The sequence below is a fragment of the Patella vulgata genome, chromosome 3 (assembly GCF_932274485.2).
Source record: "Patella vulgata chromosome 3, xgPatVulg1.2, whole genome shotgun sequence".
NCBI lineage: Eukaryota > Metazoa > Mollusca > Gastropoda > Patellidae > Patella > Patella vulgata.
The window spans coordinates 8,222,476-8,239,475 of NC_065881.2; the positions used below are offsets into that span (position 1 = coordinate 8,222,476).

General features: G+C 40.4%; 1 protein-coding gene across 4 annotated transcripts in view; it reads left to right on the forward strand.

Moving 5' to 3' along the window:
• The window catches only part of LOC126815931 (uncharacterized), a 39,530-nt gene extending 34,657 nt beyond the window's left edge, over window positions 1–4,873 (forward strand). For all 4 annotated transcript variants that reach the window (XR_007678126.2, XM_050542049.2, XM_050542050.2 and 1 more), the window contains one exon: window positions 2,377–4,873. Coding sequence is in view for 1 of the 4 variants with exons in the window: in XM_050542051.2 (XP_050398008.2) it covers window positions 2,377–2,577 (201 nt within the window). In the remaining 3 variants the exon portion in view is untranslated. The remainder of the gene's footprint in view (window positions 1–2,376) is intronic.
• Window positions 4,874–17,000: the final 12,127 nt, after the last annotated feature.

The following is a 17,000-nucleotide window of genomic DNA, read 5'->3' on the forward strand; positions in this document are numbered from 1 at the left end:
GGTGTTCGATCTCTGCATTGGCCGAGAAAGTTCATCCAGATTTTCCGGCGTGGTTCCCCCTTGTCAGTGATGCAGGATGGAGAGCCTGACAAGAACAACTGTCTAGTCCTTCGGATGATACGTAAAACCGAGGTCCAGTGTATAAAGTGGAATGCACGTTAAAGACCCCTTGGCAGTTGGAATTCGATATAAGAGTAGGCGATAGTGCCGCTGCCAGGGCAAAATTTCCCTCATAACACACTGTATGGCGTATGCCCGTCTTCATTAGCCCAGCATAGGAGCAGAACAGTAGAACGTTAAACCCCATTTCATTTCATTTCATAGACCATGGTTATATTATACAATAATATAAAGTGAATTAAGTGAGCATCATATCATGTCAATATTTCAATTATTAGAGTATGATATTAGTAATATCTGTGGGTTATAGTTTTAACACCAATATTATTCAATATAATCAAAACAATCCTGCTACTACACAATTATCCTTTTAGTTGAACCTAATTAATTGTCATCTGATAATTAAATTACCGAGACAGTCGTGTCTACGGTTTATTGTGTTCTAGCGGTGACTGATATATATGAACCTTTACATTCATGAATGATCTCCTGAAAATTGAAATCTTGTTCTCTAATTTATTGCTTCTATTGGCATGGCTGTGTAGTTGAACAAAATGAAAAGAAATGGAATTTAAAGATACATTATGGGAGATTAGATAAACCGCTGGCAGTTCTCACTATAATAGTTAACAAGAGCATCGCTAACGCTGCAATATACGTCCACATTCCTGCTTTGATTGATATGGTACTTTTTAAAATGAAGAGAATGAAATATAAAATGGCTGCAATGACTGTAATATGACAAGAGGCAAAGAAGGCTAAATTGCCAAATTTACAGACTAAATATTAACATAAAAGTGGTCATGCACCAAAATAAATAGTTGTTATCCTTACAGTATAAGGAATAAATATGCCAAGTTCCAAGATGATCCATTTAGAATTCCCGCCTGTATACGATAAACACAAAAATTGGGTGTGGCTCTACACTTGGGGATTGGGACATGCAGTTGTCGTCCTTGGGCTATACGGAATACATATGCCAAGTTTCAAGACGATCCATTAGGAATTGTGGCCTGTAGGCAACACATAGACACAATAAAAGAAAATGAGCATGGCTCTGCCCCTGGGGGTCGGGCGTGCACCAAAAACAACAGGGATCATCCTTAGTGTATAAGTAATAAGTATAAAAAATTTTAAGACAATCGATTAAGAATTGTGGCCTGTAGGTGACACACAGACACACAAAAAGAAAATGGGCATGGCTCTGCCCCTGAGAGTTGGGCATGCACCACAAACAATAGGGGTGTTCCTTAGGGTATAAAGAATAAGTATGCAAAGTTTCAAGATAAGACGTTAATATGGCCTGTAGATGATAAATAAATACAAAAAATGGGTGTGGCCCTATCCCTGGGGGTCAGGCATGCACCAAAAGCAATAGGGATCATCCTTAGGTTATAAGGAATTAAAGGGGGGGTTTAACGTCCATTCGACACAAACTAGGTCATTTAGGGACTAACATATGGTTCAATTTTAATTCAACAATTCGCTTGCGCGTAGAGGTCTTTAACAGTAGGAGGAAACCGGAGGACACAGAGACAACCCAACACATTGGACAGGGGACCCTACTCTTTGTCAGGGGAATCGGAACCCTAACAGAGTTTTTGATACAACCAAGCATTACAATTGTTTTGTTTATAATGCTTGAATTAAAGATAAATTATGGGAGATTCGATTCGAGAGTTGGCAGTTCTCACTGTAATAGTTAAAAACTAGATAATGTAAAGGCAATTTGCTGAAAATTTCATTCAAATTGATCCACTCTGATCCGAGAATTAAGGAATGAAATTTCTGCCTAGCCTTGATCATCATTACTAAATTCAGTATGATAAACAGTAAATTGGCTCATAATCCACTAGCTATGCCATCTAGAGTTGATTATGGTCTGGATAGGTTAATTAATGTCTAATTAATAATTTAGATGACATTTCAGGCCTAAAGAAATGAAATGAAATGGGGTTTAACGTCCTACTTTTCTGCTCCTATGCCGGGCTAATGAAGACGGGCATACGCCATACAGTGTGCTATGAATGAAATTTTGCCCGGGCACCGGCACTATCACCTACTCTTATATCGAATTCCAACTGCCAAGGGATCTTTTACGTGCCTTCCAATCTATACACAGGACCTTGGTTTTTCGTCTCATCCGAAGGACTAGTCAGCTGTCCTTGTCAGGCTCAGGGCTAAAGAAAGACCTGCAATAGACAGATTTAGCTCTTGCTTAATGTATGTTTAATTATTTGTTTTGTCTATTTTCAGATACGTGTAATAAAGGATGGGGATAAAGAGAAATACATGTGTTTATTGTGTGGCACCATGTCAAATTATAAAAGTAATCTACAACGCCATATCAAAGAGAAACATACAACTGTACCCTGTAGTGTCTGTGAAAAACCAGTCACTCAGACTAGAATCATGCAGGTGCTTGGAGATCGAACATGTCCAGATTGTAAAATATGAAACGCATATTAATTACTGAATGGCATTGACCTATTGACACAAGATACATTTATATGGAAAACAGCCAATTTGTATTTCGATTGGCCGCGAGGACTCGAGAATACACGTGTTCGTGTGTTTATTTTTAACTTAAATGTGGGTTTGGATAGAATTGAGACACGTTTATGGAATATTTCACCCAAAATGGAAGTTTCTAGCAAATTGGATCAGTTAATCTATGAATAACGTGGCATACATATGTCGAGGACATTGACGCCAAACTCCGTAATTTGCAACTTTGCTGTGTTCATGTTTGGTAACAGAAGATATTTCTGTATGTGTAGGATTATTTTTGCATTTTCTTGGAAAGGGGTCACTCGGGCTACCGAGATATTTAAACTGGAAGTGATCTTGTGCCGTGGTGATTATTGAGGCAGGAGCTACGTTGATTGACTGTTATTAAGGTCAGAGAATACACGTGCCGCAATGTATACTAATACGACTGTGTTCACTGTCTGTTGTATTTTCGGAAAGTGCGGGGGTAGCCGAATGGTTAGCACGTGAGCGCTGTATCACTGTTATACGTGACAAGGAGTTGGGTCGCCTGTCCAACCTCGTGGGTTTTCTCCGAGTCCTCCGGTTCCCCCTACTGCTAAAGACCCCTACACGCAAGCGAATTATTGAAATAAAATTGAACCATGTATAAGTCCCGAAAAAACCTAGTTTGTGTCTAGTGGACGCCCCCCCCCCCCTTCTCTCTTTTCGGAAATTACAGCTTTACTATTTGAGGAGTTTTCGAATCAGTGTTGTCCAAATGCAAAACATCGTCAAGTTTCACGAGAGCATACTTGACCACTGTAATGTAACACTCATTGAAAAGTAATTAACTCCATTGACTATGATGAAATAACCCCTTTCTATATGTAGGCCTACAATGGAAACGGAATCAATTGAAATAGGGTTTAACGTCCTACTATTCTGCCCCGACTGGGATAATGAAGACGAGCATACACCATACAGTGTGCTATGTGGGGAGATTTGCCCAGACAGCGGCGCTACGGCCTACTCTTGTATCGAATTCCAACTGTCAAGGGATCTTTTACGTGCGCGTCAACTTGTAGGCATTCTCAGACTTAAGTTAAGAATTTACTCAACTTTCAATCACTCTTTATGAGAAATATCTTTGATCCAGAAACACAAAACTTTGCACATAGTTTCTTAATCTTATTGATGTATTTGATACATTAAAACAACAAAGGTTTTATAATGGGCTGGGCTATATTTTGGATAATATAAGGGGTCAGGGGAACAATTTTGAGTAAATTCTTAACTTAAGTCTGAGATAGCTTTGTGAACTCGGGGTCAGGTTAGCGAGCCAGCGTCATACTCACTGGGCCACCACTGCTCCCAAGATGGGCAAAAAAAAACATCCTTTGTACAGTACAAGTAAATTGGACCTCAGTGATAACGTAGGGGTAAAAAGGAAGCAATCCGTCGAAAATAATCCCCAAATAATAATGTAACTAGTTGATAAAGGGCTACCTTACATAGTAGCCTTCCGGGTGGGCATGACGTCGAGGGGACGGTGAAGTTCAGGGAACCTACCGCGGAATTCCGAATAGTTCGATAAAGAAACCCCGATGTCAAACCTTGGGTGACGGAGATTGTCGATGACCGCCGAGTAAAAGGTATTATGACGGAACTTTTCAACGACAGTCCCAATCTGATTAAAACACAGATCCTATTTCGTTTCGTTTTTTATAGTTCAAAATTTCATTTTACTTGTCTTTACTACACTAGGATCTGGAAGATTTGTTATATAACCCAGTTCTGGTTGAAGTGAGAGATTAACCAATGAAACGGTCTGTTACGGCGCGTTCCTGTCGTGCAATGCACGGAATTGTGGGTATACCACTAGAAACGTCAACGCTGATTGATTAATCAATGTCTGACGTCATAGGGTCAAAAGCCGCTCTTACGAACCCTGACGCGACCTTCCAGTACAACCGGTCAGATCTTCATGTAGTGTAGGCCATCGAAAGTATAAAAAGAAACGAAACGAAATATAGATCTGTATTTTAATCAGATTGCGCTTGTCCTAATAATTGTTAAATGAGCATGTCTTTTGTATTGTGAAAAATAAAAAATAAAACCAAAACAATTAGCCAGCTCATGTAGCTTTTATATTTTATTTTATGTTTGGTATATATACATTATATTCAGCAGAGAGATGACTGCCATTTTTACTGCAACAACCCCTTCATCAGTCATTCTAGGTGTGTGTTCGACATACTGCGTTCGTCAACCTCTAGCAGGACGGATTACAGGAGTTATGGCAGGAAGGCACAATCACTACTTCGTCATTCACAGACTGAAATAAATAGTTGCAAAATAAATCAATAAATGATTAATACTATTATACATGAAATGGGATAGGGTTTAGTGTTTTATATTTTCTCCGCCTAGACGCCAATTGAGCTAATGAAGACGGGCATAAGTCATGCAGTGTGGTTACGCCGAGCTCGCAACCAGCCGTACGTGTTTTGACACGCACGGGTCTTGGGGTTTGGTAGCTCGCAAACCAGCCGCAAGAAACCTGGTGAAGATATGTGCAGGACCAAAAGTCTACGGCCAATCTACGATCCTCTACGATGCCGAACACACGATAGTGACGCGTATGTCTCACGAACGGGTCTGTCTCAAACCTCGTGGGTTTTCTCCCGGTCATAACTGCTAAAGAACCCTACGCGCTAGCGAATTATTGAAATAAAAAATTGAACCATGTGTTAGTCCCGAAATGACCTAGTTTGTGTCGAGTGGACGTTAAATCCCATCTCTCCCTCCCTCTCTCCCTCCCTCTATCTCTCTCCGGCGGGTAGGTCGTAGCGTTGCTGCCCGGGCAAAATTCCCCTCATAATACAGCATGTCATATGCCTGACTTCATTAGCCCAGTCGGTACAAAAACCATATTCCCTTCCTTTTTTATTTCATCTAGAACGACTAGACTCCAGTTCTTGCAACACCCACCCACCCCGCGATATGTCACAATATGCGCTCCCTAAATGCAAATTATAGTACATGTATTTCTATTATTTCATTTTGGTAAAAATTGGGGCTTTCATAACCTATGATGTATATATGCACGGGGTTTCTGTTTCGGGTCATGCACGTAGCTACATAATGAACCTTAATGCCGAACTAAGCGAGACGCGAAACGTTAATTATGATACCCTATGAAGCGGGTCGGAAAATGTAATTCCCAATAATGACTTGTATTGAAATTTTTTGTGATTGTAATATAAATTTTTCTGAGATACCGCTAATTGGGCATGGGTAGAGTCTATGGACACACATTTAGGTGTTATAACGGTTGGTGGTGTCTGTAGAACACGGAGCCTCCTTCAAAATAGTTAAAATTGGCTGAGTAAATGATTTGTCAGTTGGTGGTGTCTGTAGAACATGCAGCCTCCTCAAAAATAGTTAAGATTGGCCGAGAAGAATCTGAATGATTTGTCAGTCTGGTTTCTCTCTTGTCAGTGGTGCAGGACGGAGGTCTTGACAAGGGAGGGTCTCGTGTCGCTCTGATGATTCCATGTATACCCTTGACAACACAATAAAAATGTCCTTGACATTTAGAAATTTAAGTAGGTCATGGCGCCGCTGTCTGAGCAAAATGAAATGAAATGAAATGGGGTTTAACGTCCTACTGCTCTGCTCCGAACGGGGCTAATGAAGACGGGCATACGCCATATAGTGCGCTTTGAGGAAAATTTTGCCCGGACAGCGGCACTACAGCCTACTCTTATATCGAATTCCAACTGTCAAGGGATCTTTTACATGCACGCCAATGTGTACACGGGACCTCGGTTTTTCGTATAATCCGAACGACTAGACAGCTGTCCTTGTCAGGCCCTCTGGGCAAAATGCCTGTCATGGCACACCGCAAGACGTATGACCGCGACCGGTTGGAGCTAAAAGGTTTGACGTTACATTTTCGTTTCTTGTACAAAGTAATCCGATTTTTTTAAATACCTTTAGATTTCATCCAGTGATGCAGCCATTTCACATTGCTTCAATCTGTCTGCTTCATACTTAAAATAGATAAGAAAACATTACTTAGTTTTGTATAATTACATGTAAAATATTACAAAGATGTGCTGGTGTCGTGGGGGGCGGGGCGAATGGTTAGGGCGTGCGCTTGGTAACATAAGGTCTGTCATTGAGTCAACTGGCGTGGTTTCGATTCCACGGTTGTACGTGACAAGGAGTAGGGTCGCCTGTCCAACCTCGTGGGTTTTCTCCGGGTCCTCCGTTTTCCCCCCACTGCTAAAGACCCCTACGCGCAAACGAATTATTGAAATGAAATTGAACCAAATATTAGTCCCGAAATGACCTAGTTTGTGTCGTGTGGATGTCAAACCACATTTCTCTCTCTCGTGTTGGTGCCCCATGTCTTATTACATGATTTTTGGAATATAATTAATTACATTTCCATTATTCATATTGCTCATTGCATGACCATTACTTCCAAACATGTCATGATTACATTCCATTACTATTTCCCCAGCTTTGCTCGGTTGATCGTGGTATGTTTCATAAACCCCTTAAAAGGAAGATTATTCCATGTATCGCTACGGGGTATCGGTGGCTCAGCGAGTAAGGTGTTGGCTCGTTAACTTGGTCGTCCCGTGTTCGATCCCCGTGTTGGCCGAGAAAGTTTAGCGCGATTTACCGGCGTGGTTCCCCCTTGTTAGTGGTTTAAAGTGGTTCGGATGGAGAGAGAGAAAGAGAGAGAGAGAGAGAGAGAGAGAGACGGGGTTTAACGTCCACTCGATGCAAACTAGGTCATTTCGGGACTAACATACATGGTTTATTTTTTTAGTTCAATAATTCGCTTGCACGTAGGGGTATTTAGCAGTGGGGGGAAACCGCAGGACCCGGAGAAAACCCACGAGATTGGAGGTTCGGATGGGATATAATACCGAGATCCCGTGCACGTAAAACAACCCTTGGTAGTTGGAATTCCAAACTGATTAAAATACCAGATCTATATTTTCGATGGCCTATACTACATGAAGATCTGACAAGTTGTAGCGATGGGTCGCGTCAGAGGTCAGACGAGCGACTTTTGACCCTATGGCGTCAGACATTTGATTAACCAATCAGCATTGATGTTTCTAATGGATCACCCACAGTTTCGTGCAAAACACGCCAAAAGCTCGCTGTAACAGACCGTTTCATTGGCTAATTCCTAATACCATCCAGAACACGTCAATGATAAGAACTCTTCCAGATCCTAGTGTAGTATAAAGACGAATAAACCGAAGTTTTGAACTATAAAAAACGAAACGAAATAGGATCTGTGTTTTAATCAGGTGTCTTGGAATTCTATATAAGAGTGGACCGTAGCGCTGCTGCCCGGGTAAAATTTCCCCTCATAGTACATTGTATGGCTTATGGCTTATGTCCGTCTTAATTAGTCAGGTGAAATTTAGAGATAGAAATGAATTTTAACGCCCACTCAACACAAACTAGGTCATTTTTGGACTAACATAGGGCTCAATTTGATTACAATGGTTCGCTAGCGCGCAGGGGAGGAAACCGTGTGACCCGGACAAAACAGACTTAGGTTGTACAGGAGACTCTACTCCGTATCACGTACCACCAGGGAATAGAAACCACGCCACTTAATTACACTGACAGACCCAATGATCTAAAGCGCACGCTTTACATCTCCAACCCCTGTAAGAATACCCCACTCCTTATGACGTACATGCCGGGAATCGAAACCACGCCACTTGATTACACTGACAAACTTTATGACCTCTCCAACCCCTGTAAGAATACCCTACTCCTTGTCACGTACATGTAGGAATCGAAACCACGCAATTTGACATACCTTATGATCTTAAGCCAGCGCGTCCCCCTCCCCACCCCCTTCAACATGTGTTGAATATATTTGATATCTCTATTTGTTTCTTCGACTTGGGAGCCACGGTGGCTAGGTGGTTAAGACGCTGGCTCGCTAGCCTGGCAGTCGGGTGTTCGATCCCTGCATTGGCCGAGAAAGTTCATCTGGATTTTCCGACGTGGTTTCCCCTTGTCAGTGGTGCAGGGCGGAGGGCCTGACAAGGACAGCTGTCTAGTCCTTCGGATGAGACGAAAAACCGAGGTCCCGTGTATATATTGGAATGCACGTAAAAGATCCCTTGGCAGTTGGAATTCGATATAAGAGTAGGCGATAGTGCCGCTGCCCGGGCAAAATTTCCCTCATAGCACACTGTATGGCGTATGCCCGTCTTCATTAGCCCAGTATAGGAGCAGAACAGCAGGACGTTAAACCCCATTTCATTTCATTTCATTTCTTCGACTTATAGTTACATCAGTGAATGCTACTTATCCGTCGTAATTCAAGGCTGATGATCTCCAGAAGTGTTCAGAATTAATTCCCTACATAATAAAACAACATGACTAGCCGACGGCAATTTAATGACTGAACAATGTGGTTGCCATATCATTGTTGTCGTGGGACACATTAGAATTAGCTGAGAGTTATTCCTGATTTGGAAGGTAAACCCAGCTATCAGCGAGCGCCTGTGATTCGTTAGGGCCAGTCTGATCCGATGTAAACCAAAGCACAACGTATAATTAAAGGAAAATCTGGTATGGCTCATCACAATCTGATTAAAATACAGATCTATATTTCGTTTCGTTTTTTGATACTTTCGATGGCCTACACTACCAAGTGCACACTGATCCGCAGTGAATATTCGCTTGGCCGCTACAATCACTGATAAAGATGACATCGATGTGACTTAATGACTACAAAATATTAACTTTTTTCTTTCGACAAATTAAATTCTGAAACATTTTTTTTTAGTATTAGAAAAATAAATAAAGGTGTTTGAAGTATATCTTGATAAAAAATATTCCATATTTAGCGTAAATAGGTACAGAAAATAGTACGCGGAGGCGTAAAATGGGTAAAACGATATAATTCTGCCCGTACCAGTTCATATTACTACGTTCGATGTAAACAACGCACGTGTGACCATCAATTTGACGTTTTTTTCTGTTTGTTTACTCTGAATTCTTTCAGAAGTACATTTTTTACCGTCTAATCTGATTGACCTGCTCGTGTTTGTTTTAAAACAACAAAAACAAGCCACAGAAGTAATCTTTTTTGGCGTTATCGATGCCATCTTGCTTTGTTGGTAAACATTGTGATGTGACGTCACCCATAGAACTACAGCGGTCTGACCTTTTAAAGGTCAGTCATCTTGGACAGAGATAAAAGACGGATGTCGCATTAGGTCTGTAAAAAAGATTGTACCAAGTGTAGTAAAGACAAGTAAAACGAAATTTTGAACTATAAAAACGAAACGAAATAGGATCTGGGTTTTAACCAGATTGGGCTCATCACTAACAATGATCAAATTTGCTTTTGAAATACATTTAAAGGGACAATAACACTTTTGCTGGCTTGAAAGCTCCAGAAAATAAATAATATCTCTATCTAAGTACTAGATGTTTAAGTGTCCTACCTGTTGTGTAAATTATCCATTACATCCTATTTTACTTGTCCAGAGGGTTCGAAAATATTTTTTAATCGAAGTTTCATTTGAAAAGGTTTACGTCAGGCTTTTCAAATCATTTAGTTGAATTTTTCCAATTTTTTAAATTAGGTGTGTTAAGATGAAATTTGTATCAACAATTAATTGGAATATTGTAAAATAGTACAATTTGTTGACTAGAATAAAGATTGGGACATATTATTCAGTTACAACAAGAGTGGTATTGAGCCTTTAAAGGAGCCAAGTCTTTAACTCGATATCATACACAGACTTCGACATTGTAAACACAAATTATTGGTCAATTTAAATCAATATTGATTTTGTTATATTACCGTGATAAGATGGGCTTATGATATCCAGTATTTAAGACACATTGAACGTTTAAAAATTGGCACACGAATCGCGTGCCAGAATGCTTTTAAGTGCCACTTGTAAGAGAGAGAGAGAGAGAGAGAGAGTTTAACGTCCACTCGACAAAAACTAGGTCATTTCGGGACTAACATATGGTTCAATTTTATTTCAAAAATTCGCTTGGGCGTAGGTGTCTTTGGCAGTGGGAGGAAACCGGAGAATACCTACGAGGTGGGACAGGCGACCAAACTCCTTGTCACATACAACCGGGGAATCGAAACCACGCCAGTCGACTCGACGACAGACCTTATGATACAATGCGCACGCGTTAACCACCCGACCCCCCCATAAAAACGAAATGAAATAGGGTCTTCTATTTAATCAGGTTGGGTTTTGGTTGTCTAAAAGTTAAACTTTCCTATATTCCTACAAGATTTAGCTCTTGGACACCTAAATTATAATTCAATTTCCTTTACAAAAGACCAGACGCGATTTTACAAAAGAGAGAGAGAGAGAAATGGGGTTTAACGTCCACTCGACACAAACTAGGTCATTTCGGGACTAACACATGGTTCAATTTTATTTCTATAATTCGCTTGCGCGTAAGGGTCTTTACCAGTGGGAGGAAACCGGAGGACCCGGAAAACCTACGAGGTTGGACAGGCGACCCTACTCCTTGTCACGTACAACCGAGGATTCGAAACCACGCCAGTCGACTCAATGACAGACCTTATGACACAGCGCGCGCACGCTAACCATTCAGCCATCCCCCCCCCCCCCCCCGATTTTACAAACATTGAAGCCTAAACATGGGAGTAACTGAACTCGACATCTAGACAATTTTGCAGTACTCTGTGGGCTGATATTTTACAATGTCTAATGTAAATTATAACAATGGCCTCTCTATTACAATTTTACACTACCACCTGTAAAAAGAGCGAGAGAGCAATGGGATTTAACGTCCAGTCGACACAAACTAGGTCATTTCGGGATTAACACATGGTTCAATTTTATTTCTATAATTCGCTTGCGCGTAAGGGTCTTTACCAGTGGGAGGAAACCGGAGGACCCGGAAAACCTTCGAGGTTGGACAGGCGACCCTACTCCTTGTCACGTACAACCGGGGAATCGAAACCACTCGACTCAATGACAGACCGACACGGAAAGATATGTTATAGATATACATGTACACACATTTAGTCTGGCGGTGGTACCACCGTTGTAAAACAAAATTGCCATGGAAGGAATTCTTTGCTTTTCGAAATGGGGGTGATGTCTAGTGCTCCAGAAAAAAAAGCCCCGTCGATCGGGTCATGGGAATTTTTTTGGCAGCGGATTGAATTTTGAGGTCCTGACGGCCCAGATTTTCGCCTGGAATTAGGGAGTAGGGTATGATATATGCAATATGGCCAAATTCTAATGTGTATTTATCGCAGAAAGGTGATAATATATGAATCCAATACATACTTGATCTAAAAAATGAACCTTAACGCATGTCCGATGACGTCATCAATCCAAACTCCAAGATGGCGGCCAAAATTGCGGAAAATACCCAAAATGATCATGTCAACTCAAACTGACCTTCTAATATATCGTTTTATGTGTTTTCGGGGTCGTAGATGACGAATATACCCATAGAAATTCATTAGAATCATTGTGTGTGATTCAGTCACCCGCTGATTTTACTGATTTCGTAGAAACGCATCCTGATTCTGTACTGTATTCAAATCGATACTTATCAATGATAAAGTACAGAATCAGTATGCGTTTCTACGAAATACAAAGAATAAAACGAGCTTGATAACCTGTCTGACTAGCCACCTACAGAACGGCAATCATTCCGTTCAGTGTAGTGACAGCGATGCCGACACACTTGTCGTACATGAAGCCATTACCAGAGCTAAAAATGGACAGTCAGTGAAAGTAGTCGCTAATGATACAGATATTCTAGTTATCTTGATACATCATTGGCAACAAGGAATGGCGGATATCATTCTACAACGACCAGTGAAAAAGAAAGTGGAGCTGTTCAGTATAAAGGAAATATGTCAGTCATTGGACCAAAATACACGAGACCATATCCTATTTCTGCACGCCTGGACTAGATGTGACCCTACGTCACAATGGTTTGGTCACGGCAAGACGACTATTTTAAAACAAGTGCGGGGCAGAGATAGTGCAGCGATACTGGAAATGGCTGAGCAGTTGACTTTAGCTGATGATCAGCAGACAGCTGGCGATGCGGCCATCAAACTATTCCACACATTGTGTGGGGTAAAGCAGGAAAGTCTCTGGACTCCATCCGTTATTCTCAGTTTCAAAGCCAAATCGCTTGCGCGAAAAGCATTGATCCACAGAAGTTACCACCCACAAGTCGTGCGGCATTTTACCACGGGCTCAGAGTCAACCTACAGATTTCAGTTTGAAGGATCCATTGGAATGGGGGTGGTTTCGTGGACAAAATGGACTAGAACCTATAAAGACTGATCTACCTGTGGCACCTGATAGCGTTCTCAATTTCATCAGGTGTGGATGTAAATCCACAAAAAATCAATGTGGAAATCAGATGTGTACTTGCAGAAAAAATGGACTAAAATGCGTTGAAGCCTGTCGTGGCTGTCATGGTGCGGACTGTATAAACTCTGAGCCTGTCGATCTTGACGATGGAATGGAGAAATTGGACAGCGCATAGATTTCATGTGAGTACGATTCTCAATGCTTCATGATGTTGATATTGACTGCCGAGAATATTTGATTTCTGTACCTATAGAGGTCAACTCATCATGTTGTTCCTTCCCCCTGATCAATACCAGTCAGTAGGTAACCAGGTAGACTCCTCTGGCGGTCCATTGTAGAAATCAGTAAAATCAGCGGGTGACTGAATCGACTTAGCATCACACACAATGATTATAATGAAATTCTATGGGTATATTCGTCATCTACGACCCCGAAAACATATAAAACGATATATTAGAAGGTCAGTTTGAGGTGACATGATCATTTTGGGTATTTTCCGCAATTTTGGCCGCCATCTTGGATTTTGACTTGATGACGTCATCGATCACGCGTGGAAGTTCATTATTTAGATCAAGTATTTATTGCATTCGTATATTATAACCTTTGTTCGATAAATACACATAGGAATTTTGCCATATATGCAAATATCCTAGCTTACCCCCTAATTCCAGGCGAAAATCGGGGCCGTCAGGACCTCAAAATTCAAACCGCTGTCAAAAAAATTCCCATGACCCGATCGAAGGGGCTTTTTTTTCTGGAACACTAGACATCACCCCCATTTCGAAAAACAAAGAATTGCTTCCATGGCATTTTGTTCCACAAAGGCCCGCAACTCTGGTACCACATTTCATCATTTCTTAAAAGAAATTTAAAAAAAATTATTTCTTAAAAAAAAAAATTGAAAAAATTATTGATAACTGAAGTTTGGACAAGAAACCGACAAGAAACCATATGAGAGTTTTTTTTAGTCAGTTTCACTAACCCATAATTTGTCAATTTTTGTTTTAAATTTTTTATATTATTGACATGATGTCTAGAATGCGCATATCTTTAAAATCTTTCGTATAGGTTACCTTATGTAATACGTTGGGCGTTTTATTTGCAAAATAACGCTCTTGACGCCGCATTAGCAAAGCCATTTTTGCCAGAATTTGAATTATCCCCTTTGTTGCAATACTTTGGATGCTATTGTAATACGTTGGGCGTTTTATTTTCAAAATGACGCTCTTGACGGTGCACTAGCTAGGCCGTTTTTGTCAAAATTTCTATTATCTCTTTTTTTTGCAATATTTTGGATGCTACTGGCCACACAAAAATGCCCTTATCGGTGCTTGTCGGCGGTTCAGTATCAATTATAAACTACGTGTGTTATTATTGATAAAAAACTTTTCGAGTAAGATTCTGTAAGTATTTCCACAGCCGTATAATAAAGTGAGAAAGAAATTGGGCTTAACATCCACTCGACACAAACAATCTCATATCGGGACAAACATATGGTTCGGTTTTATTTCAATAATTCGCTTGCGCTTAGGGGTATTTAGAAGCGGGAGGAAACCGGAGGACCCGGCGAAAAGTCACGAGGCTGGAGAGGTAATCCTACGCCTTGTATCGTAAAAGCTGGGAATCGAAACTTAACTCAATGACAGAAATGAAATGAAATGAAATGGAGTTTAACGTCCTACTGTTCTGCTACTAACCTGGGCTAATGAAGACGAGCATACGCCATACAGTGTGCTATGAGGGAAATTTTGCCCGGGCAGCGGCGCTACGGACTACACTTATATCGAATTCCAACTGCCAAGGGATCTTTTACGTGCACGCCAATGTGTACACGGGACCATGGTTTTTCGTCCTATCCGAACGACCAGACAGCTGTCCTTTTCAGGCCCTCCATCCTGCATCATTGACAAGGGGGAAACCACGCCGGAAAATCTGGTAGAACTTTCTCGGCCAATGCAGGGATCGAAAACCAGACTTCCAGGCTAGCGAGCCAGCGTCTTACCCACTTAGCAACGTGATCCCCTAACTCAATGACAGACCTTATGGTCTAAAGCACACGCGTTAGAATACCCCCCCCCCCTCCAAAACCCGCGTATAACAAACAATAATATCAATCGGATTAAAACACAGATCCTATTGCGTTTCGTTTTTTATAGTTCAAAATTTCGTTTTATTTGCCTTTACTACACCCAAGATCTGGAAGAGTTGTTATATAACCCGAGTTCTGGTAATGTGAGCGATAAGCCAAAGAAACGGCCTGTTGTGGCGAGTTCTTGGCGTGAGATGCACGGAACTGTGGGTAACCCACTAGAAACATCAACGCTGATTCGTTAATCAAACAATATTTTATTCAGGATGTCTGAATGGGATTGGGGAACAGGCTTAGCCCATGTAAAACCCCTACAGATCTTCATGTAGTGTAGGCCATCGAAAGTACAAAAAAAAAAGAAACGAAATATAGATGTGTATTTGAATCAGATGGCTATAATATAGACGTACCTTTGATAATTGTATAATAAGACTAGATATCATCGGATCCGGTATACAGCCATGTTTTCTACTGTCTGACGTATGTGATAGAGGACCTCGTTTCCCTAATCCAGCACTGCCCCATCCAATAGTCTGTGCCCATTGTCCTTCTGTAGAGGGTACGTATATAGACAGTAACACAACCATTAATAATACGAATTTAATTTGAACATATCCGTTGTTTGCTAAAATATAAATTAAACATACATTATTATGTAAGAGCTAAATCTGCCTATCGCAGGTCTTTCTTTAGGCCTGAAATATTATCTAAATTATTAATTAGACATTAATTAACTTATTCAGACCATAATCAACTCTCGATGTCATCGCTAGCCTGCGATATTTACTGGATTATAATCCGATCTGCTGCGCAACGCTCATTCATGATTAAATAAAACAATGGATAATCAAGACTATGTTTTTATCGTGCCGACTTTAGTAATGATGATCGTGACTAGGCCCCAAAATTCAATCAGTATGACTGAAATTTTCAGCAAATTCCCTTTACATTATCTAGTATATAACTATTATAGTGAGAACTGCCAGCTCTTTATCTAACCTCCCATAATGTATCTTTAATAACATTATGTAAGAGCTACATCTGTCTATCGCAGGTCTTTATTTAGGCTTCAGATGTTATATGTATTGTTTAATGGTCGAGAGCGAGACATTAAGTAATATATTGTAACAACATGAGGGCCGTAGGCCCGAATGTTTTTACAATATATTACGCAATGTCGTAAGCTCGAGACCATTAAACATCTTAAAATACTGACACTCAGCACGAGCTTTTACGTCACATTAGTCCAATATCTCACTGGTTTGAATAAAGTACTATTGGCAAGTTGCCCGTACGATTATTTGAAATAATGGTACGCCAACATCAAAGGGTGACGTCACTTCTGTATTTTAAAAATTATTATTTAGACAATTATTAACATTTCAAGACTATAACCGACCCTCTAGACCAGTGATTCTCAACCTTTTTTTGGCAACGGCACACCTTGGAACACGTGGAAAAATAGCGGCACACCTTGCTAAATATTTATGGAAAATATTTGAATATTGCAAAATAAAAATATGGTAAGTCAGATGGCATACAACCGTAGACACAGGGCAGTCAAAGATACATAGAATGACTCAAACTAAATAAAGAAAAACACCACAGCTATGAACTTATCAGTAGACACCAGAGCATACTCCATTGGGATCATGTGGTTTTTCGCATTTTCTTAGTGAGCTGTTCAAAATTACGCGGCACACTGGTTGAGAATCACTGCAATAGACTATCGGATGGCCGAGAATTAAATGGATTTAAACACCTTTGTTTGCTAAAATATAAATTAATAACATTATTATCGTATTATTATCAAAGATAATATTCTCTTAAAGATCCCTTATCTAAGAGTTAAAAATCTGTATATTGCAAGTCTTTATTTGGACATTTATTAACATAATCGACTCTCTAGTCCA